We start from the raw sequence: 19466 nt of genomic DNA on the forward strand, positions 1-19466 counted from the left end.
CTTGATTTCTGGTGTTTCACTTTTTCGTGTTCTTTTCATTATTTCATCTATTCTCTGAAACAGACAAAAACAAAATATGTGTTTACTGCCCTTTGCCTGCTACATCTAAAACTGTAATTGAATTTGGAGCAATATGTAATAGAAAAAATTAATCCCAATTCTAAGAGTATTTATCAAATTGACAGTTCTGCAGATACTTTGCCTGAAATAAGATAATATATCTTTCAATAGCCACATAAAGGGTACCATCACCAATCTATGCCTGCATCAACACTTTTAGTATCCCTCAATATTTAAGTTACCAAAGGTGATTTACCTGTACAATCATAATGCAATGACTGGTCAACATTTGCAATTTCATTTCATCAGCTCTAATGCAATTACTGCAAGTTTCCTCTATGGAAGTTTTGTTTCAGACTATACAGAATTACTAAAGGTCTGCTAATAAATTATGTGTCTATAATTGGAACATAACTGGTGAGCTAAACCCATGCATAGAGGTGATCCTATCGTCACAGAGGACACAAGATGGATCATAATTATGAACAAGTTTTGTAACTGAATATTGCATTTCACACTAAAAGTTCAATTAGATCAACTTGTCTAGGACACCTTATTTATAGGTGGATTTCATATACTTATGCAAACAAACAAAAACTAACACTGCCTTAACGTTTGCAATGAGCAAACTAGCTACCTTCTTCCGCTCCTGCCTTTCTTGCTCTATCTGTTGCATTATTTGTTCTCTTTCCAGACGCAGATGTTCAGCCGCTTCCCTGGCCTTTGCTTCTGCTGCTTCTTTCTAATGAAACACAAAGTCAAGAGGCAAGTTATTTATTAAATTATAGATAATATACTATTTTTGAGAAGATGTGAGTAGACTGTCTTTCTCCAAAACGTAGTTCTGAAGCCTTCTGCTAGCAGTACGAGTATGTGTGCATATTGCCTATGTGCTGACATTTCTTTTCCTGCTTGGTTATGAATTCCACCTGGCTGCAAGAATATTTCACTCATCTTCCCTATGTCTGTCAACCATTTTGTACAGGAATATTTGCACTGTGCCATCAATTCCCAGAAGATATAGGAAAGATACCTGATACCCATTGCCAGCTTTTAAGGGACCATGGGAATCTACCACTCCTAGCTCCTCATCACTACCACTGTTCGTGTCAGATTGAAAGGTATATGAAAAAAAAAACAGCTCCAATGGTGAAAAAGAAGAAAGTCAGGGCCTCTTGTTAACGGGTACCTGTTAATGGGCACCTGCCATGCCAGACAGGTATGGTATGCAGGGGTACCATGCATATTTTTGCTACCTGCCCTGGTTATACTTAGTCCAATCATTAGCCCATCCAGCTCCCTAGCAGGGTCCTTCACAACCCTACCTAGAAATGCCAGGGGCTGAACCTGGGAACTCTGTGGTGCATGTGCTATGGCAGTTCCATGTATTTCCAGAGGTCCATACAGGAAGAGGATTTAAACATTCTTTCAATGCCCTTTCCATGCAAATGCAATTTTAGTTGAAGTCATAGAGGTAACTGAACATTTGAACTAAGTCCAACTTAGAGTATCTAGGTATCATTTTAACAAGCACAACATGCTGAAGGGTAGTTACCAGGGAGATTTAACACCTTCTAGATAATATACAGTATTGTTTAATAATTTTGTATTTGGGCTCTGTGGTGGAGTACATTCTTTGCTTACACAGAAGGTCCAAATTTCTAAATTATCATAGAGTTTGGAAAGAGTTTTTCAATGGGCAATATTGTTTTAGGTAGACCATAAGGGAGCTTTCCTGTATTTATGAACAGTGATGTTTTTGTATTTGGTACAGAAATATTATATTTGGATATTAGGTTCCATCATAAGAAAGAATATTTCTAAATAATAGGTGTTTTGCTACTTCCTAAAGACCATACCTGTGCCTCAAGCATCATTTGCAATTCCTTTTCTTTCCTTTCCCTTAGTAGGCATTCTTCTTCAGCTCTTATTCTAGCTTCCTCTTCTGCTTTTCTCCTTGCCTCTTCCTCTTCACGCCTTCTTTCTTCCTCTTTTTTTTGTTTCTCTTCCTCCAGTCGAGCCCTCTCTTCTTCAGCCTTTCTTTTCAGCTCTTCTCTCTCAAGCCTTCAAAGTTACAGAGGTATTTTTAGAGTGAGAGAAAGGCTATACCTTCTGTTACATTTTACATGGTCCAAAATCAAAGACTTTCCTATTAAGCAGCATTTAAAGCAGAGTTCCTCAGAAAACAGGAGATGTGCCCCCAGATTATCTGGATCAAGGAAGGGATTATCATGGTTCCATGGTTTAGAGTATCCAAGACATGAAACACCATTAACTCATACCTGTCTGAAGGTCAATCTGACGGTAGCAACAATGACCAGTTTTTAAGGGTGCAAAGTAATTATGCAGTAGGATAGTACCTTTCACGCTCCTCTCTCTCCTGTCTTTCTTTTTCCTCTTGTTCTTTCTGGAGACGAGCCTGACGTCTCTTCTCTGCTAGAATTCGTGTAGCTTCTTCAGCATCAGTTGTCCCCGCTGCAAGTTTCCCTAATTGTATGTTGTTGGGATGAGAATATTAGATAGCCGAAGGAAAGAAGCTTAGAACAAACTCAGGAACAAGCTACATATTCCATGCAAACACCTTTGGACAGAGATATTATATTTATTTTAAAAAGAATTCAGAGCACTAACTACAGTTATACTGTGTATTTGGTGTGGTTTGGTGGTTTTTTGTATTGCACAATAAATTTAAAAATGCATTCCATACAAATAAATGCAATAAGTCTCTGACAGTTGTGTCTTCTAGGCAAAGCAACCTCACAAAGGGGTGGCATTATATTATGAATAAGACCCAAGACCTTAAATATATCAGTTCACTTTCTGGAGTTAGCTTGAACTGTGATAGACAAATGTTTGGAAAAGGAGAAACCATAGGAAGATCATTTACAGTGTTACTTTTATTATTAGAAAATGTGTTTGTTTTCAACTCAATGCATGCTCTATATTTAAGGATTCACTTGTGGGATTGCTTTAGGAAGTGCCAGCTTCCTGTTGTGTGAATAGTCAGATCTGCCTTAATGTAACAAGTGTTGGCACACAGAAAGGATTGGATATGGCCCATAGAGCCTGTACCAAGTGTTTTCTTCTTTTTTGGAAAAGCTTCTGAGTATCAAAGTATGGTATGACAAGACCCTTTAGCAAGCAAGAGGAGGGAGGGCAGAAGCCAGGATTCCTGGATGGCTGAGTAATTTTTGAACTGGTTTCCGAGAGGAATACCGGGTTTATCTAATCAAGACATGTGCCAGCCCTCCGAAATGCTCTTGGGCAGGAACTGGATTTGAGAGAAGTGTGTACGACTGTGTGCATACATACACAAGTTGTACATGAATGCATGTGTATGTATGAACATATGAGCACATTCATATACTTATGGCTCTCACTAGCTCAACAGTGATTGCAGGACAGCATCCTTCAGGCCAGTTGTGGGGCCAGGCTATGTGGCACACAAAGCTTTATCTGTTCCCTACTTCTTAGATTCTGCTGCCAGAGGCAGGTGGTTCACTCTGTCTCAAGGTATACTAAGGAATAGTTTTAGAAGCAAAAATACACACCTTCATTGTTTTCCGACTTTCCTGCAGAAGGCACAGATTTTTCAGCAATAACTTGGCTTATAGCATCTGTAGCAGGCGGTGTTTGGGTTTTCTGGCTAGTATTTTCCCTCTGATTGTCCTTATGTTTTTCTGCTCTTTTTTTAGGTGTTTCTCCCAAGGCATGCTGTTTCACAGGAGAAGCTGGATACTGTTTAGCAGTTTTGGGAGACTGAGGGTAAGTCTTTGTGGTTGTCCTAAAAATATTTCAAATATATAATTCAATATTGCATTTCCAACAGAATCGAAGAAGTACCAGTCAGTTGGTTTGATTTTTTCCACCCTTGCACATCAAGTAATGAAACATTAATCTATATACATGACACAAAGTAAGGATTAAGTTGCAGGCTGTCTGTTCTCAGGCAAAATAGGAGTGTGTCCCAGAAAAATAGGCAAGAACAGTTCATGTTCCAGTCAGCAAATCAGCCTGTAAAAGAAGGAGACCGGAGTTGCGCAAATTGGGATGAATGGAAATTCATTTAGGAGTTATTCAAACAAAATTACATTGTCAAGAGGCAATTTAATTTCATCTTGACTGATAGGCTTGTGTAACATAACAATACCTGATGCATTATTTTTTAAAAAAGCTTTGCATCTATGACACAAATACACTTGGATACACATCAGTGCAGAATTATTACATGAGCTTCAATTCATAGAATCATTGTGTTCACATGGGAATATACCCTGATTATTACTGTCTGAATACATTTAGGGCATGATCTTCTGACTGCTAGCCACTGTCTTGATGCACACAGGAATGGTCAGGTGTTCCAGAAATGCTCTCTGAGGTTGCCCTCCCTCAACCCTTGATGTGGTTCTTTCTCTACCTATTGTAGCTGCAAGACTGAACAGAGAAGCAGCATGGGACAGGCAGCAAGGAAAAGTGGAGTGAGGTTCCAGCAGGATATGATGTCTTCCAGTGGTGATTCAGCCTCTCCTCACAAGCAGGGTCAAAAGACTTAGAGAGCTGAAATCTTTTAGAGAGTAGTAGTAGCTTGGAGGAAAACTTCACTTCTTCACTGCTTTGGTCCTCAAAAGGATGCCCATACGTCTATGAGTCTGGAGGGTTATGGGCATCCAAATTGTACCATTCTGTTAAGGAAGGTCGAATGTGAGATGCCCATTATTAAGTGGAAACAAAGACCTGCATGTGGCAAGCACTTAAATCATCAATATATACTTCAAAGTAACAGCACAAATTCTTTGGTTTTGCCCTGTAAACAGATGGTATAGATTTTGCTTTCTATCATTAAATACCTGTACCACTTCCTGACTCAGCTCTAATTTCAGATACACTTTCCTCTGTCCCTTTTGTCCTCTAGCCAGCATTATTTGGTATCAGATTCATCCTTTATTTCAGTTCCAAATGCTTTGTTCACCTTTGGGGAAAATACACACCATCCTCCCAGTTATTTTTTAACAATATATTCCCTAAACTAATTCAAAACATCCCTTGTTATCAAAGCAATATCAAAGTAGCATTCTAGTTTGTTTTATTTGTATTTATATATCAGAGACTTGAATACACGCAAGTTATTTTTAACTATTTTATGCTACATTACTTTGGAAAATGACCTTTATGACATAAGTATTTTGGTGAAGATCTAAAGACCTGCACAGCTATTTTTAAGCACACAGACAGAGTGTTGCATTTGTAGTTCTCCTAGACTGCATAGGAAGCCACTTTAATATCTGATGCAACCTCTTAGTGAGCTCTGAGTATACACTTTTCTCATTCCAGTTCTTGTTCACCTTGACTATCTCCCTGATATCTGATACATATTGCACATATATAGAATTCTTCGTTTCATGCTCCTTGCCAATTCTGAAGACCAGAAGATTCTAAATAATCATTTTTTCAGCCACACTTAATTTCAATCATACAACTGGATTGCTTACATTCAGTCAATGGCATAAAAACAATGGAAACTCAAATAATAAAAGTAATCATGTTTCCAGCTGTTGTGTTTACTTAACATTTTCTGAACTCCTGATGTTGGTGGGAGGACCTGGCTAGCAGGCTCTTTGTGCACCAGCCAGACCAACCTGCTCTTCCTGTCCCACATGCCCACTGCTATTTGGGCTCCCTGGCAGCAGCTCTGCTGGTGCTACTAGCCTTACCCATTTGTGCTTGTATACTTACTTGGCAACAGCTGGTTCAGTACAGCCTAACAGTACTACTATGTGGCCACCAAGGTCACTTGCAAGTAACGGTGAGAAGCTGAGGTAGCAACCAGCTCTCCTCTACCTGTTCACAGCTTACACAGAGGTAGTGGCATCACTGTAATGGACCAGGAACAGAACACCAATTACATGGTTCATGTCAGATTTGCCCACAGATGAATGAGATGATTGGGTCTGCTGTCAGCCTGCCCACTATGTTTGCAAGTGAGTACGTTTACCTAGCAGCAGTGGCCTGTAATAGACTGAATGTCACCAGATAAGCCCATGAATGAGCATGTGAAGGGGTAGGAGAGGGCTAGGCTGGGGCAGTGGAAGTGATGCAAAGTGGCAGCAGGTATAATGGGTAGGCACAGGAAAGGTACAAGCTCTGCAAAGTCCTTTTGGTGGCAGGGAGGAAATGCCCTAGTATGCCAGATGCTGACATCAGGCCTTTGAGAACCATTCAAAACAAGTGACTGAAGTTTCTAGAAATTTGTCTGCTACTAGACAAACACCATCAGGCTAAGCAATAAATCTTGATAACTCAATCTGACAATAATAAAAATAATTAGGACAAAACACACGATGTTGGCAAGCTCATTATTAAGTCAGCACTGGAATAGGTAGGCCAGTAGAACAGCAGAGGAACTATTTAAACAGCAGGTATACAGCATATGCTTTGCTAAAATGTTAAACATCCAAAAGAAAAAGACAAATTATTATTGGAATCATACATCTAGTAAATTTTCAATTTTCTGTTCAGATATATGATGATATTGAACCAGGTGTCTACAAGGCACAAATTTTTCTTTAATAGGATAAACCTATGGCCCATAAACAGGCTCTAGAGTGCCATAGGATTGTTTGGGTTTCCTGCTCTGAGGCTGAAAAATAACTGCAACCTCAGAGCTGAAGATCCACACTTGCAGTGCCCTCTCCTCCTTCTCACTTCACATGGAAAGAACCATGCTGGCAACTTCTCCGAGGTCATAGGAGACACCTCAAGGAAGAGGTTTAGGGGGTGTTCTGGGGATCGGAGTGGGAGGAGAAGAGACCAATGTCACCAAAATTTAATTTATTCTGGCAGTGCCTTAGCCTCCTTCCCTCCTCATCCGAAGTGCTGCAGTTAGATGCTCAAAACCAGCCATCTAGCTAATTAGCAGAGAAAAAAGGAGTTTCCCCTCTATATCACTCTCATCCTGCATAGGAAACCTGCAATCCTCTGAGTCTGAATAGTTATGGGACCACTGGACTGCAATAGAATGTGTGTTCCCAATTCCTGATTGCTTTGAAGCAAAGGGAAGGTTACAGGATACTGGCTCAAGCTTGAATTAACTATGGAGGGAGGTGGGGAGGAAACATTTTTGTATGACCCTGCAAACACCAGGGTCATTTTTTAAGATAAAGAAAAGCCTCAGCCCTCATATGTAAACACATATGGGAAGAGGTAGAATGGTGACATGTCCTGGTGACATGTCCTGAGAACTTTTGGCATCACCAAGTTGTCCCTACTCAGAATGCATGAAGCAGGTGGGGGTTTCTTCCCACATGCAACTACAAAGTCCTTTTATTCCTGTGGGCCCAGGGGTAGTCTAATATCTTCGCACTGCACACTACTGCTGGGAAAATTCACCAGCATAATTTGTTAAACACACAAGAATACTTTGAAGAGCTTTGGGGTGAAGAGCATGGCTGATAGTCAATTCCTGTTATTTTTCTGCAAGGATGGGAGTGGTCTTCTACCCAACTCCTCATGTAGATTCCTCCCACTTTGTCATGTTTTTAAAACAAATTAAAACCATGTAAAGAAAGGAAAAATGTAGTGCTACAAAGGTAAAGTCAGCATCTTCCTTAAACAAATTCAGCTTCTGTGGGGGCTAATGTGAATTTGCAAAAATATTCTTACTTAGGAGTTGCAGGTGAAGCTGATCGTTTAGACATGGCTGCTGGAGAATCAGATCTTCTAAGAGGAGATGCCAAACCAGATGATGTGCCTGGAGTTGTGGACTTTCTCTCTTTCTTTTTCTTCTCATTCTTAAAAAGAAAGAGAGAGGAGATTCATTTGGTATCTGATGAAAATAATATGTAAGAGGCAAATCAGTTTACATATTTGTTATATTCATGGCCTGCCTATTGCTCCAATGAGCATAATCTTTCCTTTCCATTTAATTTCTGTAACAGTCCTGTGAAGTGGATTTGCCAGTGAGCAAATGGCCCAGTGAGCTCTAGACCATATCAGCTTTAAATTTAGCACAGAGATTCCTGGACTGATTTGTATAAATGTAGAAAAATATTTTTTTAAATAAAATTAAAACTACTGTGAAAGACTGAGATATCTTTTTCTCTATGACCATCCTGTGAGGTCAGGCAGAAGTCCTGCAATTCTACTTTCTGTAACTGGACCAGCAGTTAGGAGTGGAATCACTATATCAATGTGTCTTTTAATGCTATCCTGCAAAACTGACCCAATAAAATATCATGAACCATGATATCAAAAGCTGCCAAGAGATCAAGCAGAATCAACAGAGTTTTGTCTTCTCCCAACAGAGGAAATCCTTCAGGGCAACCAAATGTGAAACCCTCACCTGAAATAAGTTTGAAATGGACTGAAATAATCTGATTCATCCAGGATCACCTGGAGCTGAAATAACTTTAAATAGCTTGGTTTGTAAATATCAAATTAAATATTGTATGATGCTCAATAATAAAAATAGTGCTATGCTGAAGTAGTTCAATCAAGTTTGCTCAAGATAGGACTTTAGATTTTTAAGTCCTATTTTTAAGATGTTTTAATAAATAAATAAATAAATAAATAAGGTTTATTTTACAAATAACCAAGCAACAAGTTCCATAAGTGCAAGAAGAATAATTTCTGCAGGGAATAGTACATCTGAAACTGAGAGGAAAGATGTCAAGCATTCTACCTGGCTTGTTTATTTATGATATTATAGCCTGCTTTTTTCCTTTCAAGGAACTCAAGATGGCTTACATAATTCTCCTGCTCTTCTGTATCCTCCCAACAACAACCTTATGAGGTAGGTTGAACTGAGAGTCTGTGACTGGTTCAAAATCACTGAGTGGGAGACTAGAAGTCAGATCTCCTGAGTCCCAGCCCCACACTCTTAACCATTACACCGCACTGACTGTCGTGCACAATGCTTTTGAATCACAGAAGAAAATGTAAGAGGTCTTTAATAATTTTTCTAGCTTCAAGTATCTCCAATTTTATCCATATCATTGTGCCCAACAGCTAAGGGGCCAGCATTTTTGATATAGCAACAAGTTCTTCCCAGACTCCATATAATCTGAGTACAGATTAGTGCAAGAATGGGGAGTGCAGTGAAAGTGGGAGGAAACCCCAGATCCCAGCAGATGTATTGAGAAGCCCAATATTTTTCAGAAAGTCTTCTTCACAAATACTATATATAAGAGATAAACAGAAAGGGATAATCAGAAAATGAAGCATCCTCCAATGTAATACAAACTTGTTTCATGAAAAAGGTTGAAACTGTTAGCTATTCAGTTTTTTCTTATTGGATTTTTTACTATTGGAAAGGAAGAGAAGGTCTTGCCAGATTTTATGTCTCAGGTGCCGAAATAATTTTGCTGGCCTTGGGTACTATACATATTGACTGGAGAGTGGGGCAATTTGTACTTTGTTTCTGGTAGCAAAATATTTCTGGGCAGCCCTGCAAAGAAAATTAATCTCCATGGAAGTACTGCCATCTCCACAGCTGGTTACAATCAAAGCTACATTGAATACCTTATGGCTATCTCTTAAGAAAAGCAAATATTTCTGTAGCATCTGGGTTAGTGGAAGACCTGCCTGACCTCGGCCAGCTGAAGTGGCCATCCTCAGAGGCAGCCCTAGATAGAGCACGACACTTCAGTCAATCCTGGATTTAATTTGTATATGGTGATTGATCGAAGTAAGAGCTACTTTCTCATATTATGGTTGTAGATGACACACTAGTCTGATAAAAGTGCATCTGTCCATTGTCACCACCTTTGTTTCTACAAAGGCAGACAACTGAATCCTTCACATAAGTTTTTTTCCCATTGCTATTTCCTCCTCCTCTTCCTTTTCACCTTTCTGTATGTTCTATTACATAACCACAAGGTAGCAGAGTGAAATAGTGTAATGATGTGTTTGTTTGGCACAATTAGGCATGATAGGCAGATAACAGCTTACTTCCTTTGCTCTGAAACAAAAAAATGATGAAATGCTCAGAACAGCCCTGGAGAAAGCAGCTGCAAATGACCATGAGTAAGGAAACATGAGTGCATAACAGCTTGTATAGAGGAGACCTAAAACTATCTGTCACCTGGATTTTGGTGATACCTCTACCAAAAACTCTGGATAACTTCCTTCAGCTGTTTCATGTAGATTTTGAACAACATGGGATAGAGGAGCCCTGAGGCATCTTATATGCGAAAGACCAGGGGGCAGAACTGAAGTTTCCCAAAGGCCATGTGCTAAGATCATTTCCTTAGGAATGTCTGAAGTCATTGCAGCGTTGTACTTCCCAAGCCTAATCAGGCTGGGTGACCCAGAAGAATACCATGTTGGATTATATCAGAAGTCACTGAGAAACATAGGGTTGCACTCATCCCATCCATTTCCTGGCATAAGTCATTCACCAGGTTGACCAAGATGCAGTTTCAAAAGTAAGCCTGGAGTCAGGACAGAATGAACTGAAACACTCAGCATTCTTCAAAGCTATCACCCAATTCAATGACTTGTCCCAAAATGGAAGATTGGAGACTGGACAGTAGTTGTAGCAGATCACAGGGCCTAGCCTTGAACTTTCTTAAAAAGAAGTTTTACTACTGCCTTGAGCTGTTCTTAAGGGCAGCAGAACTATTCCCTCACTCAGTGGAGTATTTACCACCCCTGAGGTTCAAGTTTCTAGCCCAGCTCTGGCAAATTTCAGCAACAAAGGGCTTCTGGGTGGTAGCCCTTGGTTCTCAAGTAGTTTCTCCACAGCCTCAAGCTGCAAACTGAAACATATGCAACAAAACACCTAGATGCATCCTAGCCACATCCATCCCTCACTCTGTATTTAAGTGATGTCAAAAATGAAAAGCATACCCTTTGAGAGCCTATTGGGGGTGTACATTCAAGAAAACATTTATAATGAATTCAGGCATACAGGAAATACATGCGGCATTTAGGTAATTTCCCAAGGGACTAAAAAGATGGAGTCTGTACAAGAAGCTTTTATAACCTATTAATTACATACATAGTTTGTGGATCAAGTGGGGGAATCAAGTACACAGCATACTAGAAGCACACCCAAATAAAAACAAAAAGAATTAAGACAATACAAAAAGAACCTTCAGGACAGGTAACCATTAGCAGATCTATTTAGCATATTTTGTACCTCCAAAGGACAGGCAGGCATTAGCATCTCTAGGGTGTACATGAATTCCTGATCAATTTAGGAATCTCATCTTAAGTCTTTTAATTTCCCATTTTTTCTTACAGTGTCAGGCTTTTAACAGCCATATTATGGCAAAGATTTTGCTCATTTTTTTCTGACAGTAGGCATGGATGTGAATATTTTATCCAAAGAAGGTAAAGCAAATTGGTCAAAGAAAGCCCTTAGTGATTCTAGGAAAGTTTATATCCTGCCTTTCCAGATGAAATTTTCAAGCTGACTTTAGTTTATAAAACAACTTAAATTTCAATTATTCAGGCCTTGTATACACAGCCAATAGTTAAAACATGGCATTATATCACTACATTATTCACAGCTGCTGATAAAAAAATCAGCCAAACTACATAGCACTCATTTTCAGTAGTTATAACTACTGTAGAATATGGGACAGCACAGCCTGATAAATGGGGGCTATATGGTGCCACAGAGCATTTAACTGTATCTGGTGTTAAATCCTATCTCTGTCCTCTAACTTTATTCATCCAGAAGCACAAATGTGTGTAACGAAGAAAAATATTATTGCATTATTTTCTTTTTCACATTTGCTGAGCCTGAGCAGACAGCACACTAACAGTGACCTCTGTAAATACATGATCTAATGCAAGAAATGACAATTTTCCTTCTTGCTTCATGTACAGCTACAAAGCACAAAATAAACTCCCAAGTAGCAAAGGCACGATGCCTTAAATGCTAGCTAACTTAAATGTTAGCTAGCCCAGCTAGCTTTTAAAAACCTATGTCCCTCACATTTTCTCCAAGTACATAAGATCCTAAGAACTAAACTTAAGAAATAAAATTTCATATGTGGTATTTATCTCTTACAAAGTAAGCTATTTTAGCTGTTTACCTTTCACTGAAGTTCCTCCAAGAAACTTTAGATTACAATGCATTTACAGCAATGAGAATATTCTTAGGCAACACAGATATCTGTTCTAATGGTAAGTATTCCCAGTTTTAGAAGTATTCACACATTTAGACACAATATCATGTCAGAAATACAGATTCCCTAAATATTAAGTCTTTCAAACTAATAAAGGAAGCAACAGGCAGTGAAGGTGGGGTAAACAGAAGATGAAGAGAAAATTGTTATCTTTATCCTGGCGAACAAAATACAAAACCATATAAATATAAAAACAGAACAGAGCTTTTTCTTGGTCCAGCCAAGTTTCAAACCTACCTGTGAGATTTCAGCTGCAGTTGCTCCCTTCATTGAATCTGATGCAGAAGCAGCAGCTGCCTTCTTTTTCTCCACAGTCCGAGTGGGAGAAGGCTTGTATGGAGATTTAAGAGGACTAGCTGGTGCTACACGAGGACAGATATGGAATACTAAAGAGTTATAGTACAATAGCAAGAGCAACAGGGAACACAGACAAAAGAAGTAGGAAAAGAGAGGAAAACAGCACAGTTTCATTAGAAATAACCTAACAAACTGCTCAAGTGAATTAAGAAACTGTATTTTCTGTCTTTCTGCAACCACCAAATACTTGTCAAAGAATATTTATTAAACTTGTAAGAACTTTGTTTTGGAAAGTTTGAAAATCAGTCTTAATAGATTAAAAATTAATGTTCTGAGAAATACTAATGTTTTGGAATAATAAATTTAAAAACATGCCTAAGGTTGTATCCTAAAAAGTGACCAGAAAAATCATTTCTAAAACTGATGTATGGTAGCAGTATTATTGGTTTTGTAAATAATCTTAAATTGCAGTCATACACTGGCTAAGTAAATATCATTTAACTTATTTAGTTCTTCAATGTTATATATAGTGTTAATAAAACTGCTTTTTAACATCTAACAGGTTTTCTGAATATCTTCTGAGACTCCTTGAAAATACTTAAAAACTTCACTGTGAGTTACTAATATTGAATGTTGTTTGCTTTAGTTTTTATTTTTCTGGAATGCTATATTATTCAACACACATACTAAGAGAATTGGGTTATTTCAAGATGAAAAATCCTGCATAGAACACTACACCTTTTCCTACATTTGAGGATTTTCATAATCAATTTTCATTTGGAATCAAATTTATACCTCCTAAAATTTAAGTATCTAATCAATTTTTTTCAGTGTGCCTAACACATTTCTTAAGACATGACGTTTACCTGAATCATTGTATTGCTCAGAAAGCATTAATGTACTTCTGCTTCTGGCTAAAGAAGCTTGTGTGGGAGTCAATAGTCGAGAAATAATAAAGTTTTCCATTGGACTAAGGTGCATGCGATGAGCTGAAGGATGGAAGCAAATAAAAAACATTAAGAAAAAAGCCACTTAAACTTGCAAACAAAGATAAAGCATGGACAAACAAAACAAACAAAAACCAAATAACCAGAAATATTTATAAAATACAAATATCTAGATTTAATTCTACTAAGGAGGTTTCCATTTCCACTGTTCTAAACTAGTCTACATCTTAGTCAGTCTAATAAGGAATCTAAATGTTGAAGAATTAGCTTCCTTCTAGTTAGTCAGAAAATAGAAACTTACTTTCCTGTAACCATAAGGGACATATTGGACTGACAATCTTCCACAACATGGTGACCTCCAGATGTTTTAGACTTCAGCACCCCAGCTGACATGGTCAATGGTCAGGCATGCTACAGTCTAAAACTTCCAAAAGACACCAGGTTGGGAAAAGCTGGTATAGTTTTTATTTCATAAGCTGACCTTACCAAACTTGCAAGAATTTTGCTTTGTGCCCATATGAAAGTCCCATATGCAAAAGCAGTGATATTAACTATTACATCCTCCATCACTCTGATACATATACTCATATTTAGGTTTAAACATGAATTGTTACCCTTTAAGTAGATATATTAGATAATGCTAAAACAATGAATGGCCCAGCTCATAAGCAGGCTCTGAGGCAGCAGGCTCAAGGGTTCAAGCGCCCTACTGTTCTAAGCCCTATCACCAGTATGGGAGCCATCAGACATACTATTGTACTGAAAGTTGGTCCTTCCACATGCTACAACATTAGTTAAACCAATCTTTCAGCCATGGAGTACTTTCAGCCTTTTTACTAGACAACCGATAAGCTTCTAGACCACAAGAGCTATGCAGGCCAGGCCAAGCATTCATTGCCTATGGTCAGCAATAACAAAGGCCTGCTTGTGATGAGCTCCTGACAAACAGGCCAGGAATCACAAGCTCTGCAATGACAGGCAGAATATTGGACTGCAATTTCAGTATCACAAAGTTAACATTTGTGCCGCTTTAGGGAAAACAAACACCAAACAGTAGGGAGTGATCTAACATTTCCTTCGATAAATACGTGGAATATATCTGTACACTGAAGCAGTGACTGGATTCACATGGCACGCTAAGCTCCCGAAACCATGACTTGCTGTAGGATTTATAAGCCACCCTGGATAAATGCAGATGACAGTCTCCCCAGTCTGCACTCTCTGACAGGGCTGGAGGCTGCAGCAACACAAGATGAGCAGCGCATGGCTCAACTTACTGGCAAGTAATCCAATCAGAGCATGGCTCAGCTCCCCCATCCAGGACTGGTGGGAGTGGCAGGCCACGCTCTGGACTGCTCTAGATGAGATCAAGCAGGATGCAGCTTGTCCTTCTTCACACCTAGTGCTGCTGCCAGTCGCAGCAGAGAATGGCTACAACCCTGCCTGCCATTTCAACCCTTGTGGCTGGGCATAGTGCCAGACATCACTTCAGCCTGCTCATGAACAGCTCATGGCTGCTCCCTGCAGCCCTGCACCAAAGAAGAACCAAAGGGGTAGGAAAAGTCACCCTACACCCAAGGTGCCCAATTATCTGTCAAGTGCATCAGGAGTAGGGTGACTTATTATGATGGGCAAACTCTCCCACAACACCAGACCCAAATTAAGTTGACCATTTTTTAAAAAATGAAAAGAACTGTCAATAGCAATAAGTAAATTCAGAACCATTCAGAAGTCATTCAGGGATGCTGAACCACAGTGCCAGAGAAGCTTCTAAGGGCTACATTCCACTGGTAGGCAGGACCAAGGGCAAAACAGTCCAGGGCCAAGACTAGCATATTTAAAGCTCTTATCACCAGTAACTAACCCTTAGGAGAGGCATGACATCCTTTCAGAAAAGTAAAAGAAAAATCCCCAAACCAGAAAGCCACCAAACAATCAGTGGTCAAGAAAAAAGGGATAGGGATAGGGGGCAGGGCCATCTGGGGAACTCCAGGTGGCTATACTGGCATCCCAAATGGACTGGATTTCACCAACAAGCCTGAACGTCTGCACACTTGCCATAATTAAATCAACAGCTACTGTCATAGCATGTATATCCAAATCCAATAAATCTACTCTCACACCTGAGAATTATGAGCCCAAAACTTATATACAGAACATGTGCAAGACAGGTTCATGTCAGACATTTGGTTTCTTGCTCTCTTTGCTCCCTTCTGTCTAAAATAGCATCTCTCAAACATTTGAAAACTTGGGCTTCCCTTCAAATATGTTCTGCCAGCACAACGAACATGCAATGATCTTTGTATAGCATCATATGCATATGTTTTAGTGCTACATGGACCAACCCTGAATGCTAGAATCACCTCGGTATATACCACTCACTACCACAAATCTGGAATGGATTACTCAAGTTCATTCAGCTCAACCGTATCTTGGCTGATAGAAAGACACCTACCTCTGAAGGTATCAGTCCCTGGATCTGTGCCCTTCTACTATGTACCCTACTGTTGTAAAATGCTAAGCAAGCCAAGAGTTGTCACTATTTAGAAAATAGTGAGCAACTGAGCAACTGTATCTCAAAGCAGTCTGAAATAATTATATAGCACCACAGAATGTTCAAACCACTTTGCATGCTTGAGGCTATCTTACAGCATTTATGGTAGGCCAGTATCTTGTTGTCCTTAGGAAGTCTAAACTTAAAGCCACTCATTTATATGAGGCCATGTTATTGGAATTAAGCACCTTTCTAGTTTGCAGTGAAGTCTTTTAGCTACTAAACTCTACCCAAAATTCAATCAAGTACCCATTCTGCACAATGCTAATCTCAGATCAAATGGATTATTGGAAGAACACAGTCATGCATCTTAGATCTTCCAAGATCTAGATTGCATACTTCCAGTATCTCAGGCAAGCTATGAAGCGAGATGTGGAGATTAGCATTTTCTAAAAGTTTTTTTTAAACTATAATGGCACTTAGAACACACTCCTACTCTCACCTGCTGTTGATGGCTCTCAGGGGTTAGCATGATGTATTCCCGCCACTCCATTGATGGAGAGAATCACTGCTATGGAAACCATCTGCTGTGCCCAGGCTGGCAGTGAGCTGCCACAGCCAGTCCTCCTTACAGTGGGAGCTTGTGGAAAGCTCCAAAATGTGTTCCATTTGCATGGAGGAGGAAGACAGAAGGGAGCTTTGTATCTTCTGGATCTAAAGCCCCTTTGCTACTCCAGGATGGGCCCAATCTACACCCATCAACTATGCCAGACTGGAGCTGGAGTGACAACAAATAAGATGCTTAAGCTGACCAGGGCAAAAAACAGGGCAAAAGAAGTAGGGTTTGCAATAAGACAGTGAGTCTGGCACTCTGATTCTCCTCAGACCCTCAGAACTTCTGACTGCTCTGCTTAACACCTTTAATCCCTGAGTTCTGCTGAAATGTGTCATTTAACAGCACTGGAATGAGCCAGTTTTATGATTACATTGATATGAGGCCTGTTTTAAATTGTCTGAGTTACTAATGATACTGAACGATCTTAATTTTCTGAGAGAAGCCTGCACTAAAATCTGTAGTTAAATTACACAGGATATTTGCCATGGCTTTTGCCACAGGAGGAATTACTAAGAAAAGAAAGAGAAAGCAGTGGGGAAGGCAGGGAGAAGAGAGAGACAAAGAGAAGAAAAATGCATTTTAACACACAAAAGGAGGGGTTATTTCTGTTGTGACAATGAGCAGCACATTCACTTGCCTCTGTCAGGGGAATATGTTATTGTTGCTGTGGAGGAGGAGAGGCGCTTATTGATAGGCGACTCCATTTGCTTTGGCAGGTTCATTGTAGAAGCTGAAAGTTTGTCACATGCTGCAGAGAGACGCATCGAACACATTTATATTCATTCCACAGTGCTGAATACTCTCAGAGCTAACCTTTAATTTTGTAACCACAGACCTTGTGAGTGGATGAGGGCAAAGTATAAAGCACATCCGATAAATCCAAAGGCTGGACCTGCCCATTCTCTAAGCTATACTTCAAGGAACAGGATTTTTGTTTGCGAGCCTGACAATTCTATTTTATTATATGGTAGAAAATTATTTTACAGCACACCTGGGAAAGAAGTACTAAGTGATAGTTAAAAAGATTAATTAATTAATTGCAATTCATGCTTGGAAGCTGCACGTGTTGCTAAATTGTGCTTTGCACATACTGAGCACCTCCCAAGTTCATAATGACACAGAGCAGTAGATGTGCTCTGCCTCCGCTCAAGTTTCAAACTTGAAGGGACTCATCCTGGTCTTACACTCGACTACAGAAAGATTACGAGACTCTCAAAAACTGTACATGATGCTAGATAAGATTTCATCTCTTATGGACCAGTATCGGTTCAGATGATAAATTCATTTGGGTGCTAAGGTTTGCCAAAATGTTGGCAATTTTTTATATTCAATGCTTAGCAATAAATAGTGCTCATCAGAATCACCCGTCAATGATAATGTAGCAATCTGCTTATTTGTTTGGAGAAGGAAGGGTTATTTCAAAATTGGTTTTGGATACAATAGGTACAATGGATTAGCCTAATTTATTTTGGTTTCAGCTATTTTTATTTATTTATTTTATTTAAAACATTTCTATGCTGCCCCCATATTTATTTTATACAAATATTGCTTGAAGACACTGATAAAATTAGGCAACAAGAAAATTCTGTTGGGTACATGGCAAGATCTGATTCAAATGTTTTCCTATAAGCAAGTCACTGAATGACAGGTCTGGTTTGCAGGTGCCAATGCAGCATCTTTTCTATAGCTAAAAACAGGGCCTCTCCACACCCTTAGAACAAAAGGCAGCCTTCTTGGAAAAATCTCCATAACTTAGTGGGAGCCACCGAACTAAACAGCTCCTACTTGCACACAGCTCTACTCATGATCATATTTCTTAGTTATGTAGGAGTATGACTATATGATGGGAAGAGTATGTCCCTTCATGTGATTCTATACATGGAATGGGGCAGAGGGGCCATGCCACTGGCCTACCCCATATATCACTCAGATGCTCTGGCCTTTGGCAGCCAAATGGTCCAAACATGGGAAGTCTAGGTATAGAGGTTTCCTTGGGTACTGGAATTCTACAACTGGGGTTCCTTCTCCCATAGAGGTCTGCACATGTCAGTACCCCCTACACTGAATGTGGATAATTGAGGAAGAGCAGGGCTACGGCAGATGCCAAGTATTGGGGGTAGCTCCACCTTCCCCTTTCAATGTATAACAGGGGTAAGGAAAGAAAATGGGAGTCTTAGGAGCTGGCAGATAGATGTTGACTGCTACAGAGGCCTTTTTCAATATGATGACGCATGCAGATGGGTAATATGTTCTTCAGCTATAACATTACTCTACCAAGTCACAGAATAAACTGTCTACCTATTTTCACCTGCAGCTGCTAGTCAAAAGACACACAGTACATATAACACATGACACATGTTCCATACTTGGGCAAAAAGAGATGAACTTGACAACAACTAGTGGAAAAGCTACTTGAAACATCACTATGAGGCAGGAATGTCAAGCATGCATAGCTTTATTATGACAAAACTAAAACTAAAAGATAGATACAGTAAAATACAGGGGTGCAATTCACCAAGCCCTCCTGCCACACATTTCATTTCAACAGGATTTGTCACACAAACCCTAAGAGCAGTGGCAGTGCCTAGGGGAATTGGGCCCTTAATTTCCCATAAGAATGCTGTCAAGGATTGAACTGAAACAACAGAACACAGCAGTTAGGGGAAGATCAAAATCAGTGGATGTGTTAATGTGATAAACAACACTATGGCACTGTGAGTCTCTCAAATACCATTGGAGGGATCAACAGCAGCAGTTGAGGCCACAGGGTCTGGAAGAAGGGTGTTGGCAGCTAAACCTAGAGGGGGTGGGGTATTTTCTGATTCACCTACACAACAACAAAAAAATCAGAGCAAAAAAAAAGTGACAGATTACATCAAGAGCATTAAAATCCCAAACAATACAAAGGGAATTTAAAT

General features: G+C 39.5%; 1 protein-coding gene across 1 annotated transcript in view; it reads right to left on the reverse strand.

Annotated features, from left to right (window-relative positions):
- MAP7D2 (MAP7 domain containing 2) overlaps window positions 1-19466 on the reverse strand; it is a 63479-nt gene that overhangs the window by 9626 nt on the left and 34387 nt on the right. The window contains exons 5-15 of the mRNA XM_044442644.1: window positions 19280-19375; window positions 17182-17296; window positions 15894-15895; window positions 13358-13480; window positions 12432-12580; window positions 7720-7847; window positions 3612-3844; window positions 2421-2547; window positions 1920-2124; window positions 698-802; window positions 1-54 (exon numbers count right to left, since the gene is read on the reverse strand). Coding sequence (XP_044298579.1) covers window positions 1-54; window positions 698-802; window positions 1920-2124; window positions 2421-2547; window positions 3612-3844; window positions 7720-7847; window positions 12432-12580; window positions 13358-13480; window positions 15894-15895; window positions 17182-17296; window positions 19280-19375 — 1337 coding nt within the window. The remainder of the gene's footprint in view (window positions 55-697; window positions 803-1919; window positions 2125-2420; window positions 2548-3611; window positions 3845-7719; window positions 7848-12431; window positions 12581-13357; window positions 13481-15893; window positions 15896-17181; window positions 17297-19279; window positions 19376-19466) is intronic.

The sequence above is a fragment of the Varanus komodoensis genome, unplaced genomic scaffold (genome assembly GCF_004798865.1).
Source record: "Varanus komodoensis strain SLA01 unplaced genomic scaffold, ASM479886v1 scaffold4, whole genome shotgun sequence".
Taxonomy (NCBI): domain Eukaryota; kingdom Metazoa; phylum Chordata; class Lepidosauria; order Squamata; family Varanidae; genus Varanus; species Varanus komodoensis.